This window comes from Leguminivora glycinivorella, chromosome Z, assembly GCF_023078275.1.
Source record: "Leguminivora glycinivorella isolate SPB_JAAS2020 chromosome Z, LegGlyc_1.1, whole genome shotgun sequence".
NCBI lineage: Eukaryota > Metazoa > Arthropoda > Insecta > Lepidoptera > Tortricidae > Leguminivora > Leguminivora glycinivorella.
The window spans coordinates 18,296,510-18,314,339 of record NC_062998.1 but is presented as its reverse complement, the minus strand read 5'-3'; the positions used below and the strand labels follow the sequence as shown (position 1 = coordinate 18,314,339).

The window sequence follows — 17,830 nt, the reverse complement described above, 5'->3', positions numbered from 1 at the left end:
ATTCATAATCTTAAAAAAAACTTGTATGCAATCTGACAGTTCAAACTGACACTGACAAGACACTGACAAATTTGAACTGTCAGATTGCATACAAGTTTTTTTTAAGATTATGAATTTTTAAGACTGTCTGTGGGGAGCCTAAGCTCCCCACAGACGAGTCTTAAAAATTCATAATCTTAAAAAAAACTTGTATGCAATCTGACAGTTCAAACTGTCACTGTCAAGACACTGACAAATTTGAACTGTCAGATTGCATACAAGTTTTTTTTAAGATTATGAATTTTTAAGACTGTCTGTGGGGAGCCTAAGACACGGCCGCACCGCACCTGTAAGTGGGAGCAAGAAAGGAGTCTTTCTCGCTCCCACTTACAGGATTGAAATTGATGACCTTGGTGCGGTGCGATGCTTGTACAGTCGTGTGTTAGGACAGTTATAGTGCATGACCGTACGAGGACCGTACCGCACCAAGCTCATTCCTATACTAAAGTCAACCCAAGGTAAGTTTGCAACAATTTTGATAGCCTCACCGGTGCAATTATTCTGATGTATGGGGTGAGAGTTCAGTTTAGTATGAAGATAATAGTTCTAATACAATTCCGCAACATGGCTCGTAGTCCTATATTTCTGGTCAGGCTACGGCGCACCACATTTAGTTCGTGGTTCGTGGTACGGTATGGTAATCTATAGACACTATAATGTTAGGATGACATTGACACCTCCGACTTCCCTCTGACATGGATTTCACATTGGACTAGACTTTTGGTTTATCTGTGATTCTAACAGGGACAGTGGAAAGTTGTGAATTCCTCGAATAACCGTAATTATTTTCTATATATCGTCTTAGTTATATTTGTATACAATTAATGTTTTCTTCTTTTATCAGTAACATTAGCGGGCACTCGAAGAAATATACACATTTATTGTATGAGTGTAATTAAAACGTACTACATTTTATAATTTTTAGGACTTACTCAGGGAATACAATTTGATAGAAGAAAAGAAACATATTATCACTAGGGAAGAAGTCGCTATGTGATCAACAAGTCAAAGTTGCTAGGAAAAGAAAAGTAAACATTGAGAATGGGAGACTCCGACATTGTTTACGGGTCGACTATGTCGGCAGAGTCTATGAAGGTGATTGCTGAAAGTGTAGGCATAGCGACCCTCAGTGACGATGCTGCTAAAGATCTCAGTGATGATGTATCATATCGTCTCAAAGTTATCGTACAGGACGCTATGAAGTTTATGCATCACTCCAAACGACAAAAGCTATCAATCACGGATATTGATCATGCACTCAAGGCAAAAAATTTCGAGGTATGTTCATTAGTTAACTGTATTACTTAATATAGCATAGCTATGACTTAAAATTAAGACTTACCTTATTGAAATCAGTTCAAGACTAGGATTTCCCTGTATTGGTATTAAAGCTGTTTTTAGGTCTAAGATCAGTAAGTTTCTATTTTTAAATAAATGATAGGATGCAGCTAAGACAAGTATTTATATAAAATCTGCATTTTATAACACTCCGTGATAGTGCGTCTGCATATTAAACGCCATTAAATTTGATTAAGTATTAATTTATCAAATATCTCCGCATCTGCATTATAAATGATTGTAAAATATTTAATAGCATATATTTATAAAAGCAATACATTGTTAAGTACTTGATTAACCTTAATATTATTATAAGGCTTTATTTATAATTTCAGTGCGTGTTGGGCACAAATGGAAACTTACAGATTTTGTACTATAATACAAACATCAGTTTACCCTCATGCTTTACTGCAATATATGTGAGTGTGTTCAGTAAAACATCCTACTTTGTCAGTTACCATTAAGGCGAGATTTACTTGTATCTTTATATGAATAAACTGACAAAGCAGCTTTATAGCAATCAACAAAGTTTCTATCAACCCCTTTTTGCCAAGAGTGGCACTGAAACTTTAGTAGTTCATGTGCTCTGCCTACCCCTTTATGGGACACAGGCGTGATTGTATGTATGTAACAAAGTGGGACATTCTCCCATGCACACTCACATATGGGCTGGATTAGAGATAAAACATAGAAGATATTTCTTCATTACATTCACAAACATGTAGTGGTCAAAATGACAAAAGTAGATAAGTGTTATTCTAACAATAAAATTGTGTTAGTACCTACATTACTAGACTGAAGGTTGCAATTCCAAGGAAGTAATAAAGACTGTATTGTTAAGTACAAGGACAAAATGAAACCTGTGCTGTGTGATGTGCATAATTTTGCATTATTATGTTCCGAAAGTAGGTATGTTCTAAAGGTATTGGTAAGCAATATCTGGTGTAGGAAGGTCTGATATTTTCTTTATTTTAGGGAGTTGGGGCTTTCAATATGGTCTAGCAAATGTATTTCGGACAAACCTTATCTGGCTTAATTTGAGAATATACCACTTCTTTATACAATTTAAATGAACAAAGGTTAATATGCTGCCAAAACATGTTCTTTAATGTCCTCTTCATGGTTATTCAATTGAGCATTTGCAGAATAAATGCGGTGAATTTATATATTTAAAAAAACGTTTAGCAACATTTTGGATTGCCGTCAATTGATGCAAGCAGGTTGAGAGAAACAGATAAAAAAAATTGCCATAGACCAAAGTCTAATAGAAATTCATGGTGTTTAAACAGTCCCTAAACCAGATCGATATAAACACTGTATTATAGATAGATTAATTTGACATAAAAAAAAAAAATTAAAATTTAATCTGTTTATTTCTAAGAAACGTACATGCATTTATAATATACTTAACTGCTAATCTTAAATTGAAAAGATTATTTGAGTCTTACATCATTCTCTAAACTTTATTTCTGACAAAAACAATGGCTAGACTATACTAGGTATTCGGCTTTATGGATCATGCGTAATTGAGGTCCGCACCATACAATTTCTGTTTTTGCAATTGTATCGTCTTGTACGCAATTTGTGAATTTTCTAGTAGCATTTGTCCGAAATCGTAATTGGGCCTCGGGAGGATAAAGTCAATATTGTCTAAACCATATGCTATGCGTCGAGTTTCCAGGACAAAATTTGTATTTTATTATGTCACTTATTTAAGCCTTGTTATAATGTGTCTTGTTATAAGAAAAATATTTAATAGCAAATAAATATGGCTACTCATTGTCTTCATACTTAACAATGCCTACAGTCTTTAGAAAGAAAATATTCCAGCAATTATTTTATCAGCAATTTGAAGATGTATAGGCATGTGATATAGTGTTTTTATATTACAGCCCCAATATGGATTTGTTCAGCCTGATTCATTACCCTTCAGATTTGCATCTGGTGGTGGAAGGGAATTGCATTTCATAGAAGAGAAAGAAATTGATCTAAATGAAATTTTGTCAGCACCTCCACCAAAGATTCCGTTAGATGTATCTCTGCGAGCTCACTGGCTGAGTGTGGATGGGGTGCAGCCAACTGTACCTGAGAATCCGCCTCCACTCTCCAAAGAATCCCAGAAACTGGAGTCAGTTGACCCCATCAGCAAGCTTAGCAAGCCTGCCAACAAGGATGCAGCAGGTACAGTAAATTAATTGATAGTAGGAGTATTTTTGAGATAACACCTATTAAGAACTAAAAACTGAAAATTGTAGTTCTGTATATTTCCTACAGGCTTGTAGGCCAGCTCTCGACTATTTCCTCCCTGGTTTCTGAAGATAGAGCATTTTTTCAACACATTATTATTATTTTTATCTGTGTTGGACCGTTTTTATTTTATTGATATTATTATTTTTAAAGACACTAGAGCCCATCAAAATTTTCCAAAAACGGCCTTATTGATTATGGCGCAAAAAATGATGTGGTATTCAAAGTTGGTAACAATTAGCCAAGAAAACTAAACGGTCCGACACAGATTATTTCATTGTTATTCAGATTCTCAAATTTCGTTACGATTGATTAAGTTTTGAAGGAGGAAGCAGTCGAGAACGGAACCTCGATTTTAAAGATTTTTTTGCAATATCTTTCAACCGAGTTGTTCTGAATGGAATATTTTTTTCGACAAATACACTAGTATATTTAACTAAAATTCCCAAATTGAAAGGGAGGCTCCTTTCCATTTTAGCATTTTCGCTCCTGTAGCGTCTTAATTGTAAGTTAACCGAGAGTGGGATGGGCGGCACTTTCAGCGGGGAGCTGTACTCTTTATTATACTATGGCTAAGTTGGTTGAGTTTGTGAAGATATTCCTTGTTGAGTTAGAATCTTGGCTCTACATAAGATCTGTTATTTTTTCGACATTGTGTGCCATACATCCGTGGCTGGCAGCATCCGCGGCTTGCTCATCTAAAAGTACAAGATTTTTACAAATATTGTGGACGTCATTTAAAGATGATTGGACGAAATTGGATAGATAGAAAACAATTTAAAAGATACAGTCCCCATTAAACTGTTCTCATGTTTTTATTTCTGTGTCTAAGTAGTGTCTAGTAATTTCATCACCCAAGTAATGGTGGTAGTTCTCTCATTTACTGGGATAAAAACCGGCCAAGAGCGTGTCGGGCCACGCTCAGTGTAGGGTTCCGTAGTTTCCCGTATTTTTCTCAAAAACTACTGCACCTATCAAGCTCGAAACAATTTTCCTAGAAAGTCTTTATAAAGTTCTACTTTTGTGATTTTTTTTCATATTTTTAAACATATGGTTCAAAAGTTAGAGGGGACACACACACACACTTTTTTAGGGTTCCGTAGCCAAAATGGCAAAAACGGAACCCTTATAGTTTCGTCATGTCCGTCTGTCCGTCTGTCCGTCTGTCCGTCTGTCCGTCTGTCACAGCCGATTTACTCGGAAACTATAAGTACTACAGTGATGAAATTTGATGGGAATATGTGTTGTATGAACCGCTACAAAATTATGACACTAAATAGTAAAAAAAAGAATTGGGGGTGGGGCCCCCCATACATGTAACTGAGGGATGAAAATTTTTTTTTCGATGTACATACCCGTGTGGGGTATCAATGGAAAGGTCTTTTAAAATGATATAAAGTTTTCTAAAAAACATTTTTCTTAAAGTGAACGGTTTTTGAGATATCAGCTCTCAAAGTCGTAAAAAGTATGTCCCCCCCCCTCTATTTTTATAACTACGGGGTATAAAATTCTAAAAAAAATAGAGGTGATGCATGCTAATTAACTCTTTCAACGATTTTTGGTTTGATCAAAGTATCTCTTATAGTTTTGAGATAGGTTGATTTAACTGTAATTTTGGCAGGTGTATAAATTGACATAATAAGTTTATTCTATTTGCTGCTACGGAACCCTTTGTGCGCGAGCCCGACTCGCACTTGGCCGGTTTTTTTTCCTTTCCTTTAACGGTCACTGAGATTATCCGCGGACGGACAAAACATGGCGGAACTATAAGGGTTCCTAGTTGACTACGGAACCCTAAAAATGCAGGCGTGTTTACGGCGCGGTGCTGAGAGCCCCTTTAAGTGAATATATTGTTGTATAGGTAAACCAATCTGCGGGAAGGCGGCGCGGCTGAAGGCGTCGGAGTCGGTGCACGTGAAGCAGCTGGCCACGCACGAGCTGAGCGTGGAGCAGCAGCTGTACTACAAGGAGATCACCGAGGCCTGCGTCGGCAGCGACGAGGGCCGGCGCGCCGTATGTCAAGCTCTTACATTTATAGCTTTACTAGCTTTTGCCCGCGGCTTCGCTCGCGTTACAAAGAGACAAAAAGTAGCCTCTCCATGCCTTCAACTATCTCCACTTAAAATATCACGTCTATTCGTCGCTCCGTTTTGCCGTGAAGGACGGATAAATAAACAGACACACACACTTTCCCATTTATAATATTAGTATGAATTTGCTTTATTTTTTATTTTTAGACAATGTTACCCAATATATTAGTATTTTTTTAAAAGTATTTATCGGAGATAAAAAAAACATGTATTTACTTGAACTAATTGCTTGTAGAAACTAAGACTTAGAACACTAAGGTCCACTTGCTCCAACCACTTAACTCAGGGTTAGTGGGCTGTCAACTGTCAAATTCCATATAAAATGGAGGGTTAACCCTTCATTTTCGTTGGTGCAAGTGGCCCTTACAATTTAATAGATGGTTTCAATCTAAAAAATACTTTTGTGGTACAATACCAAGGTTGCTGGCGACATGTTCTCGCTATTATATATTTTTACATAAAATTTTATTTAGGTTTTCTTTTATTACGTAATTGAACCGGTATTATTCCAGTACCGAAAAAAAACAATCGTTGTAATGGCGAGCCGTACGAAATCTACACCATCTACAGTGGTGTTGTTGTCAGATATGTAGCTAAAACTATACCTTGAACTTCATGATTGAAGACGAAGTTACCGAAAATGTAAAATCAGGAAGTGATTTTACCAAGAAGTTAAGGGGAGAACTGTAAGCCTATCCAACCTAAATGCCCTAGCACCCTAAACAACCCTACACAGCCCTAGCCCTAACTATAAATTAATAATACATATATTTAATAAGTACAGGATATCTGCACCATGAGACCTAAGGTACAGACGGATAGGGAAGGAAATGGGTAACGAATAATGGTAACATCCAGTCTCCCGTCCCATTCTATCTGTGCCTTCGTCTTTTTTTTTACTTAATTTATAAGTCCCTTTGTGACGTGACCTGACATAGGTTTCTAAATATGAATTAATTATTATTTGGCATTGTGCAGGAAGCCTTGCAGTCTCTGGCGTGCGACCCGGGGCTGCATGAAATGTTGCCGCGGATGTGCACTTTCATTTCTGAAGGTGTCAAAGTCAATGTTGTACAAAACAACTTGGCATTGCTGATCTACTTGATGCGAATGGTCAAAGCATTGCTGGATAATCAGTCGCTTTATCTGGAGAAATATGTAAGTAAATAGAATAGATCCCAAATAATAATCAGTCTTGATGTTGTTATAATAGTAATAAACTATTTGTTTTTATGTTACAGTTGCATGAACTGATTCCGTCGGTGTCAACCTGCATAGTTTCTCGGCAACTATGCCTGAGGCCTGAAATGGATAACCATTGGGCATTGAGGGATTTTGCTGCACGCCTTATGTCTCAAATATGCAAGACTTTCAACACCTCTACGAATAATTTACAGACAAGAGTAACGCGGTAAGTTTTTATGTGGGAATGATGTTTCTGTTTAATATTATACTTACAAAAGTGATCAATACATTTGGTCGCTTACAATTTACGGTGCATCATTCTCTTATTTCCCACAGGTTATTCGCAAAAGCTCTACAATGTCCCTCTCAAACAGACAACGAACCTGGTGCTGGACCATCAATGGCTAATATGAAGGAATCTGAGAAGACTCCGCTCGCTTCTCTCTATGGAGCTATACAAGGGTTGGCAGAACTTGGCCCAGAAGTTGTGAAGGTAACATAACACTCAGACACTGTAACAATACCTACACTATATCATTGCTAGGGCTGGTGTGAGCCTGAGGTCTGCTTTGACAACTAATCTCATGATATGGCGTACAGGTCAATTCACGAAAGCTGGCACGAATTTAACTAACAAAATTTCGACTGTATGAGTGCGACCTATATAAGGTCGTAACTGTCAAGATCTACCATTTTATTGGTTAATCTGTTACACACATACATATTTGGGTGATTCTCTGTAAGGATGTTCAACAAACAGTCCCCTGGCAATGATTTTTTGAAATATTTATTAATGAAATCCTAAATAGTTAGTATAATTTAATAAAACCCATTTGCCTTAATTAAATTATACAAACTATTTCTGATTTTATAAATAAATATTTTAAAAAATCATTGCCAGGGGACTGTTTGTTGAACATCCTTACAGAGAATCACCCATTTACATAAATTCACTCATTCGTTCCATTCTTGCTAGCTCATATGATTGACCTGTAGAGGCATTTGTATTTCAGGAAGACAAGCACTGTCAGAATCGGGCTTTTAGTTAATGAATCATTATCGGAAAATACGAGGATTATTATAAATAACTATTAAATATTGGGGGACACCTTACACAGATCAATCTAGCCGCTCTCTAAACTAAGCAAAGCTTGTACTATGGGTGCTAAATAGGCGGCGATATACTTACTTATATAGATAAATACATACATACATACATAGAAAACATCCATGACTCAGAAACAAATATCTGTGTTCATCAGGTTTAGCAGGCAGTGTCACTACGCGCTAGGCCAGACCGGTCGTCATATATAAATAGTAGTGTAATGTAAGTAGGTAAAGGAGGCACATGTTTGTTGCGCAGGTGTTGATCCTGCCGCGCGTGCGGTGGCTGGGCGAGCGCGTGGAGGGCGCGCTGACGGGCACGGGCGGCGCCGACCGGCTGGCGGCCGGCAACCTCAAGCACCAGCTGCTCAAGGTGCTCGCGCCCGTGCTGCGCCAGCTGCGCCAGGCGCCCGACCAGCCCGACGACTACAAGTAAACGCTTTCACCCACCTTCATACTCTATCTGACTCATGTCACACTATTTCCAGGAACGTTTTCACCTTGTCTTAGGCCGATCGTATGCTTACTACTTAGTACTTACATATATATTATGTTTATAATATCATATGTTTATCATAGAAATATGATTATAGGCAACATGCCATCCTTTTTCTTCACGTTGGAGAAAAAGGGAGGCATAGAGACGTATGATCATATTTCTATGATAAATTTAATATACATATGATAGTGGACTATTGGCCTAAGATATTACTTGTGTTAGATTATTAACCTGATCTAGGTGCTGGCGCCCGTGCTGTCAAACACTTATACAAAAAAACAAGTAAACGCTTTCAAATAAACATACGACGAAAATACATCATTCTTTAGTAATTTTTAAAATGTTATTGTTCATAATATTACACAAGAGGGCTGTAGCAGTTCATTTTCTCTAAATATGATGTTATTTACGTATACTTCATTCAGAGTAGTGTGAAAGGTGAGAAGGTGGCTTTGGCATTTAACTAGACTTCTTATTTGTAAATGAAACTTTATAAAAATATACCTTTTGTCTTCCGGCGGGAAAGCGTCAAGTTACCGGTTCCCGGCTTTGTCGAACAGAAACATAGTAGATATATACACACCGTGGCCAGTAAATAAGATGGCCTTAGATCACACGTTTGTTGATCTCGGGTCCGCCTCGGCCGACAAGTCCATGTGATCTGAGACATTTCGTACTTTACTGGCATGGCATGGCATGGCAGGTGTGCAATGTAATATTTATGTATATGTTTGCCTGGTAAAGTGTTGATGAATGTGGTGTTTGACTGGCAGGCGTGAGTACGGGTACCTGGGCCCGAGCCTGCAGCAGATGGTGAGCAAGCTGCGCGCGTCGCCGGCGGGCAGCGCGGCGGGCGGCGCCGTGGCCGTGGTCACGTGCACGCCGCCGCTGCTGCCGCCCGCGCCGCCCGCGCCGCACGCGCCGCACGCCTCCCTCGCCTCCAAGACAGTTGGTAAACAAACACTTTATAACATAACGTAACGTTATGGTATCTAACTCAATAATAAACCACTTGGTTCCATTCAAACCTAGCTCACGTAACTTCTATGACAATTAATGAAATGTGCTCTTTAGTTACTTACTTACCTATTTACTGCGCTGGCTCAGAGATCCGAAGTGGAACTTGGCCCCCGACACTAGACTCCGCGATTCGCTCCTATCCTGTACGATCTAATGCCACTCAGTCACTTCACACAGGTCTTTCTAGACCTCGTCGATCCATCAGTACGCTGTTTAGTCACCTGCAATAATATGTTACATAACAAAGCCCGCTAAAATATCTAACACGATCATATACATATGTAGAGAAAGTAGCATATTAATACAGGTTATGCAGGTGATTGGGTGACAAAATTTAAAATTGGCTATAATAAAACTTGAATGCATATTAAAATAAAATAACAGCCCCAAAAACTTGGAAAATACCTTGCTGTCTATGGTTGAGGCCTGAAACTGTATCAAGTTTTTAGTTGTCAGCTAAATTATTGACAAGTAATTATAAGTTTGGTTAATGTCTGTTCGTAGACACCTTGGGGCCCCGAAACGTGATGATGAGCGCCGGAGCCGGGCCGCAGTCGCCGTCGCCGGCCACGCCGCCTCCGCAGAAGTTCGTCATCGTGTCGCAGCCGAAGCCGCCACAGGTTAGTCCCGCCCCGCCGCCACCATCCATCTACCCATCAAGTAAGTTCATCGCATCGGTATCCTACCCAAGTCGGAATCAATCATTTCGCGGCTCTGAACACATTGGTAAGCTTTTGCATAACTATTGTATGTTGTTTGCACGTAACTCACGTTAGAATTTTGTTGCTATTCATAACAGAATAGAGGATGCCTATTGTACCCAATGTGATGAGCCCTCTTATGTCTATCGTCCAATTGCTGATTTTGCTTGATACCTTTAGTCTACCATTTGGGGCACTTGGACGTTTCTCATATTCTGTTATCTATTTTGGCCAATTTGACACGGCAGCGTATATTGAATTGAAACACATAAGTCGCATGCCTGTATGTCAATATATGGTGCTGTTTGTTTAAACTCTAACAACGGTGATAGTCCACAAATATTATAAATAATATTCTGTATATTCTTTTAGGCTTGCAGTGGAATGGAATGACTATCACTGTGTTTAAATTGTTTGACATTAAGGTTAGATCATGATACATACACTTTCCGGTTTACATGACGAACGGTCGAGTATACAAACATCTTCACAAGCCAATGTTGCAAAAATATATTTACCTACACGATATTATACCCGTGACTGGTATATGTATTTTTCTAGATTCCAATATTTAGAACCCACTTCGTTTCCTTCGCTGTAAGGACGGACCAAAGTGGCACTTCAGGGACTTTATGTTGCCACTATAAAATACTACAGCGGAGTTTCTCCATAGATGATGCGTCTGATGATGATGCTCACATAGTATTATGTTGATGATGCTCACATAGTACCAAAATAATTTCCACCTTGGGCGTTAAACAATAAACACGTCACTATGGTTAGGATTTAATATACATCCTCTCTGTAAATATGTAATTTTGTTTGCTTGTACTTTTTTAAACATTTAATGATCATGTGTTAGTGGACTCGACATTATTCCTTCTTCCACTTCAGACTTCCGTTTTCCAATTCAAATGTAGGTATGTATACTCTAATCTAAATGTATAGATTTGCATTTGATTTAGCATGTTGAACGTAGATAGAGCACAACCAAAGTATTGTTTTGTTTGATCGCTAGAGTCAGCCGGCGAGTAGCGCAGGGCTCGTGGCGGTGCACAGCTCGCAGCCCGCGCGGACCCCCCACGTGCAGGTATGCGCACGCCCACTTGCTGGCCGCCTACTCCCAATCGTTATCATTATTCATCTTCATCACTTTACACCCATTTTCTACGTTCACTCCAACTTGGAACAAAAAAAATTGCATAGGCAAAAACGAAAGTTCAAGCATGTTTTCTGAAAGCGCGCCCGGGCGACGTTCCGCCGGCAAGCAAATGCGTTCGAGATATTGAATTTCGAATGAGAATCATAATTTAAAAATAAATGTTCTAAGTTGGATCTTCATCCTCGCTGCATTCAATTGAATCTGCCGCCAAAAAGATTTGCCTTGTGTAGAACGCAGTAAATATAATTGGGAAGTTTTAGATCATCATAGCATCATTAGAATTCATCAGTTTTAACGATCTGTAGTCATTCTTGAAGTCACATCATTGCTAACACAAACGATCGGCTTTCTTATTATTAAGACCTTGTAATATGTCGCAAACCGAGCTAAATAGTCCAAGCTGCTATATCGTAGCGTGCAAATAATTACTCTTCAAAATACAATACCCATTCATGAACGGCATTTTTTCCCACGCCACTATGATACCAACTACTTTGTATTTATATAATTTACCTTGTACCAGTTGTACCTTATCCAACAGAATAAGAAATTAGCTAGATACTCCTCATGATTATATTATGTATATCGGTGTACATACCGTGCTTTTATCACTTCGGTTATTTCAACAGGTCATTAAGCTCAATAACAGAAGCTACCTGGAGCCCATTTTTCGAAGCTACAAGTTACAATTTTCAAGTGATTGTCAATGTCTAATATGACAAGTTGGAAAGAGCTTGTAACTTGTAACTTTCAGTTTTGAGAAATGGGCCCCAGCTGGTAAAGCGCTTTATGTTCAATTCTATAAAAATACTTTTTTTCGTTACCCTTAATTACTAAGTGTGAGAGAACCTTAAGAATAACGTCATGATATCCGTGTTAACTTAATAATTTTAGTCATTATTATTGTCACCGAACCTTCCTAATTATATTCCTGTTCGTATAAATCCAGTTTTATTTACATATATATTTCCACCATTACTCGCACTGAAAACATTGGAGCCATACTTGTTAGCTACTTTTTTACATATTTAAATATAGTTAAGTCTCATAATACGGTCATGGACGTACTCTTATTTATCAGACGAAGTTAATTTCGACCTGTTTAATTTCAGATTTGATACTTAATACAAGAACAAACTAATGATAGTATACGTAACTATGAAAGAGTGTTTATTAATACCAAAGGTATATGTAACTCCGTATAGACAGATAAAGTCTAAGAAAAAAACGTACCTCAAAACCGTACAGAAAAAGGTACCTAGGTGCCGATACACTTTTGGGGGACGCTTGGCTAGATGGCGCTAATATTAATATTTGACAATTTAACACATACCAAGCCAAGAATATGGGCCAACTTGTCAAAATTGAGGTTCAAAAGTTTTATGCTTGTGTCAAGAGATGGCTGTCTATGCACTGTGATTAGTTGATTACACATTTTACTTTGACAGTAACTCTCTATAATAGGCTACTTGCATCCTAGTCAAATCAGCTTCTTTTTAAGAACTGTCAAAACGAATTTGAACGACTTGCTAATATGGAATTTATATGAAATCGAATTGAGTGACGTCACGGTCAACTCAGTTACTTGATATACTTCTACCTCCCTTATTAAATAGACATTGGATTAAAAAATAATTTCTGTCCATGTTTTTCTTATAATTATCTGATGCGTTATTTCGTGCATGGTATAAAATATTTTATTTTAACTACAGTCAAGTTCCCTATATATTGCTCTATCCTCTTTGTTAATACTTAATAACAAATACCTACATAATATATACCTACAAATAACACACTACGATAATATTAAACAGACACATGGAACGAACAGTCTGTCATTAGTCTTTCCTTATTTTCGGAGTGCGCGTATCTTTTATTACAATGCGATAGGCGAGGCGGCCAAGCTAGTGATGATTGTGTTGTAGTGGTTAGCGTGTGTTGTGCATGTACTGTTTCCGTAGTCGGTGGTGGTGACGAGCGGGCCGGCGGGCGCCGCGCCGCCGCCGCAGAAGCTGCTGGTGGTGGGGCTGCCGCCCGCGCCCGCCTCCGCGCCTGCCGCCGCCGCCGCCGCGCCGCCGCCCGCACACTCGCCCGCTGTTGCTTCCTCTAGCCAGGTTAGCCAGGTCCGTATTTTCCTTCCAGTATCTATGAAAAAACAGTTTCGACATGTGTTGAGACTCTTTCATAGGAATTATCGCCATCTTCACAATCCACTTATTAATGTTAAATAGTAAAGTTGGTAAATTTACAACCTGAAAAACAAAACCTACTTGTATGACCACAGAACTAAATCAAGATAGAAGGAAAAAGTGTATCTACTTCGCGTGCGGAAAAGTTAAATAGCGAGCGACATTGTTCGCCGCGCAAGTCAGTCTGCTCCCGACCGCTGCCCGCGAGTGACATACAGTGAAAAATACAAAACGGGTCGGTATTCGATAATTAACTGTTCAAACACCACCAATAAAAGCAAGAGTGTTAAACAAAGTGTTTCCTATCATCGGTAAGTACCATTTGTCCTAAAATATTTTTTATTAAATAAAAAACACGATTTTCCTATTTTTATCATCAAAACATTAGCTGACGTACGGCCGTCAAACTAGTTTTCCATTGCGGCTTTAATTTGACGAGTCCGACTTGGCGTGCGTTTAAAACAAGCGATATAAAAATAGGCTATTCAAACTGTCGAGACAAAGTGAAGGTAGATTTGTTATTTTGTCCGTCGAACTCACGTCGAACTTAAGAATAGTGGTGCACCACGGAACTATATCGTCATGTCATGTATGCTGCGATTTCCTTATTCGATTTAAATCGATTTTGCGAAGCAGTGGAAATTATAATTATGTTTTTATATTGTTATGAAACTATACATTTATAAAGTACGAGTGAAAAGTAAATTTAACTTTAAAATAGGTTACAGTTACGGTATTAACGTTGAATTTGTGGTCGGCAGAAAAACAAATACAAACATAATACGCTCTATATTTATTATGAATAAAAATAACTCTAAAAATGTGTTAATGGTTAATTATATTTATATACATATTACTAAAAGTTGTAACAAATAACATGAGGATAATGAAGTGAGTACATGGTCGATTTTCTTAAAAATATTACGAAATATTAACTAGTATTAATATCTACCTACTAAAATCTTTGTTCCTGGCCTTAGGCAAATTATATACCTACTAGTGAATTGTTTGTCATCACACGAATACAGGTATATACTTACTTCATTTCACAACGAAGATGAACATCCGATATTTTTAACTTCGGCGGGCATCCCGCAAGCAACCTCCACAATCGATCGAATAGGTTACGCGGCGACAACGTTCCCATCACTAAAGTACACTCGTGACGTCATAGGCTCGACACAAAACGTTACACGCTCGGTTTCGCTGTTAATCGCCGAGCATTTTCCTTCTATCTTGATTTAGTTCTGTGTGTATGACTAAGACTATCATAATAATAATAAGAAGAAGAGCAAACTATTCGCTTTCTACTTGTGCAGATTTGAATGATTGTTTAGTCCAGAAGATGTACCTACATACCTACCTACTTGTACCTAAAGCCTGACAAGATTTTATTTGGCCCTGAAACAGTGTCGCTACAAACCGCTTTCATATGGCAATTATGTGCTGACGTCATATGTAATGGGGACAGCGTGTACTAGTTTCCCGTTAATATTTATAGAAAATTAAAACATGGTTTTAGATAACCAAAATTTAATAAGCAAGGTTTTAAGACTCGCTACTTCTTTTCGCACAGCATCCATGAATCTCGTGCCTTAATCGAAGTTATCGAGGTTTATTTTCTTTTTGCGTGGGTCCTTGTTCTGTACTGGTGGCACTTATGGAACGGCCTCCTTAATTCTATAAATATTTTTCACGACAGAGCTACAGATACCTTAAATAAAAACAAAAAATATATTAGGCTAAACGCGAAACCAACTAATCAATACAGGAGAACTGCACTATAAACTGTCAGTGCCGGTCGTGTCAACAACAGATTTAAGAACATTGGTATCGAAATGCTTTGAAATCCTTCATCCTTTTTTGTTGTACGTTATTTATCACGTTCAGTATAAATATATTTTCACTTTTATTATTATTATTTTGGGTAAAATTGCGATGAAATCGGTAGAAAATTTAAAAGATTTACTTTCTGATATTCGATGACTTTCGACGACGGGTGTCAAATAGTCATCCTTGCCAGTAAAAGAAATTAGTTCAGCTAAAAATCCGCAACGCGGCGAGGGTCAAATAAAAATTGGTCAGGTTATATGTAATGTCCAACTTGCAATAAGTGGTCGTCCGGGTATAAATAATCCGCCTTTAACAGTTTAACAAATGAAACAGAAAAGTTGGTTGATGGAAAGTTGGTTGCACGTGTAGAATGATGATGTTCACTCGTGGTGTTGTCGGGCAGGCGCCGGTGTCGGTGGTGGCAAAGCCTGTGTTCGCGCGCGGCGGCAGCGCGCCGCAGCCGCCGCCCGAGCTAGACGACCTGTCGCACCTCGCCTGACGGCCCTCCCGTGCCACCACGCAACCCAAGAAGAAATCCTCCTGACACGCCGCATCCAAATCCAAATCTTCCTCTACAGAGAGAAGAAAAAGGACAAGTAGAATCTAATATTATAATATCGTCTATGATTATAGTTTGTAATATTTGACAGGAGGTCATTAGATCTTCATTTACTATATTAATTGAATCAAAGTCCGTTTAAGATTCTTATGAATGTTATTAGCTAACGATTCCATATAAAATGCGATAATCTTCTTATGTCTTCACGTCTTAACGATATTTCACTATATCGTAATAATGTCGATTGACAGCCATGCGAACTTGATACAAACTGTAACACATCCAACTAGATGACTTACTTATTTAAATAGGGTTAGTCCGGGGTGGTTAGCCATAGTTTCTTTGAAATGCGAAAAAAAGGTTAAGTATTATTTTTTGTTAACTTTAGAGAATCGACAAAATATTTGGATAAATCATCAGCATCACGCCCTTGGATGGCTCTAAGTAGGTTGTTGCGCATATTCAATTAAGTATGTTACACAGCACATCCGTAATACACAGTTATTTGTATAGATTTGTCTGTTTTATAATTATAACAGAGTACTACAGAGAGATGTATCTATTTTTTCACCTTATTACAATGCAATAAGGTGAAAAAGTGTATACATCTCTTTGTAGTCGACCGTACATACCTAATGTTGGTAACAAAAATATCGGATTTTTATAAATCACTGATGTATTAAATGGTTGTCAAAGCGGACCCCGGGCTCCGTAATATCCGTATGTTCGTACAAGAGCCAGTCTTCGGACTACCTTAGACATGTCTACACCTAGGTATCTATTTTCGGTGAACAAATGTGAAAGTGAATAATCCTAGGCATAATAATATATGTACAGTCAAGTGTAAAAATATGGGTGTACACATCTTACTCCAAAATATGTCCCATAGTCCTGTGTAATAAGAGCGTAGTACCTTATTCATGAGACGATTTTCTCGATACATATTTTTGCACTTGACTGTAGGTACCAGGTTTGTTACTAAGTTTTGTTACCAGAGTTTTTACTCAAACTTTGCTGAAAAGTTTAAATTTAAAAGACGTATGCATGATATGAAAGCTTACTTTAAACCGGTCTAAGCATAAAATAACTGATCTGAAATTTAATCACGTGCATAATAATTATTTGTAAAATGCTCATAATCAGTCGCTTACGAACACAAGATCAAATTATGAAAAAAAATAGGGAATATGCATGTTACTGCTAATTATTATTACATTACTAAAAATAAAAAAAACATCCAAAATATAAACTAAGAAACTAGAAAATAAATAGTTATTTGTTTTACAAGGGGCCAAAGTTCGCACGTGCCAATATTGATACCCGAGCAAGCGAAAGATTCCAATCCGCGAGCGTAGCGAGTGGTTCAAAAAGTGGAATCTTGAGCGTTGCGAGGGTTTAGGCACGAAGGTTAAACGAACTTTGCCGCCGAGTGAAATACAACATTTTTCGCCGCACCAAAACGAACAAAATAATGACTATTAAACATCGAATTGAATCAAATCTATCAATTTATTCAATATTTATGATTAAAAAATCATTATTTATAGGTAAATTCTACGAACCAGCTCAAGATATAAGTTAACATTTGTATGAAATTACTTTGCACTCTTGTGGATAAAATGCAATTTTGCTATCTGTTTTCGAATAGCAAAGTAAGCCTTTAACAGTTGGTGTGGTGAAAAAAATAATTAAAACCACTATCATTTGCGGGCAATTTAAACGCGGCCAGTTTGGCGCGCTCGATCGACTGTAATCTGACGTACACGGCAGCACCGTACACACGAGTGGGAGCGAGAAAAGAATGACTCTGTCTGACGTCAAGTGTATAGTCGAGTTCATAAATATGTGTAAGTACCTACGTTTT

General features: G+C 38.0%; 1 protein-coding gene across 3 annotated transcripts; it reads left to right on the top strand.

The window, feature by feature from the left end:
* Positions 1-307: 307 nt before the first annotated feature.
* Positions 308-17,292, top strand: LOC125240736 (transcription initiation factor TFIID subunit 6). Of its 3 annotated transcripts, none has more exons than XM_048148782.1 (13): positions 308-497; positions 965-1,317; positions 3,270-3,558; positions 5,486-5,637; positions 6,693-6,872; positions 6,956-7,125; positions 7,236-7,392; positions 8,263-8,435; positions 9,276-9,454; positions 10,027-10,142; positions 11,242-11,313; positions 13,347-13,499; positions 15,811-17,292. In XM_048148782.1, exons 2-13 carry the CDS (start codon positions 1,081-1,083, stop codon positions 15,904-15,906), a joined length of 1,974 nt encoding a protein of 657 aa, XP_048004739.1. In that variant the 5' UTR covers positions 308-497; positions 965-1,080; the 3' UTR covers positions 15,907-17,292. The 3 variants fall into 3 exon arrangements, with proteins under 3 accessions (XP_048004739.1, XP_048004740.1, XP_048004738.1); XM_048148781.1 differs by lacking the exon at positions 308-497 and adding an exon at positions 791-817 and having other exon boundaries at positions 13,347-13,508; XM_048148783.1 differs by lacking the exons at positions 11,242-11,313; positions 13,347-13,499.
* Positions 17,293-17,830: the final 538 nt, after the last annotated feature.

Excerpts from the sequence above, each read along its gene's own strand:
- LOC125240736 (XM_048148781.1), top strand. The coding sequence starts at position 1,081 with ATGGGAGACTCCGACATTGTTTACGGGTCGACTATGTCGGCAGAGTCT. Across the intron at positions 6,873-6,955 it reads CGCTTTATCTGGAGAAATAT|TTGCATGAACTGATTCCGTC; the intron begins GTAAGTAAATAG and ends TTTATGTTACAG. Across the intron at positions 7,126-7,235 it reads TTACAGACAAGAGTAACGCG|GTTATTCGCAAAAGCTCTAC; the intron begins GTAAGTTTTTAT and ends TATTTCCCACAG.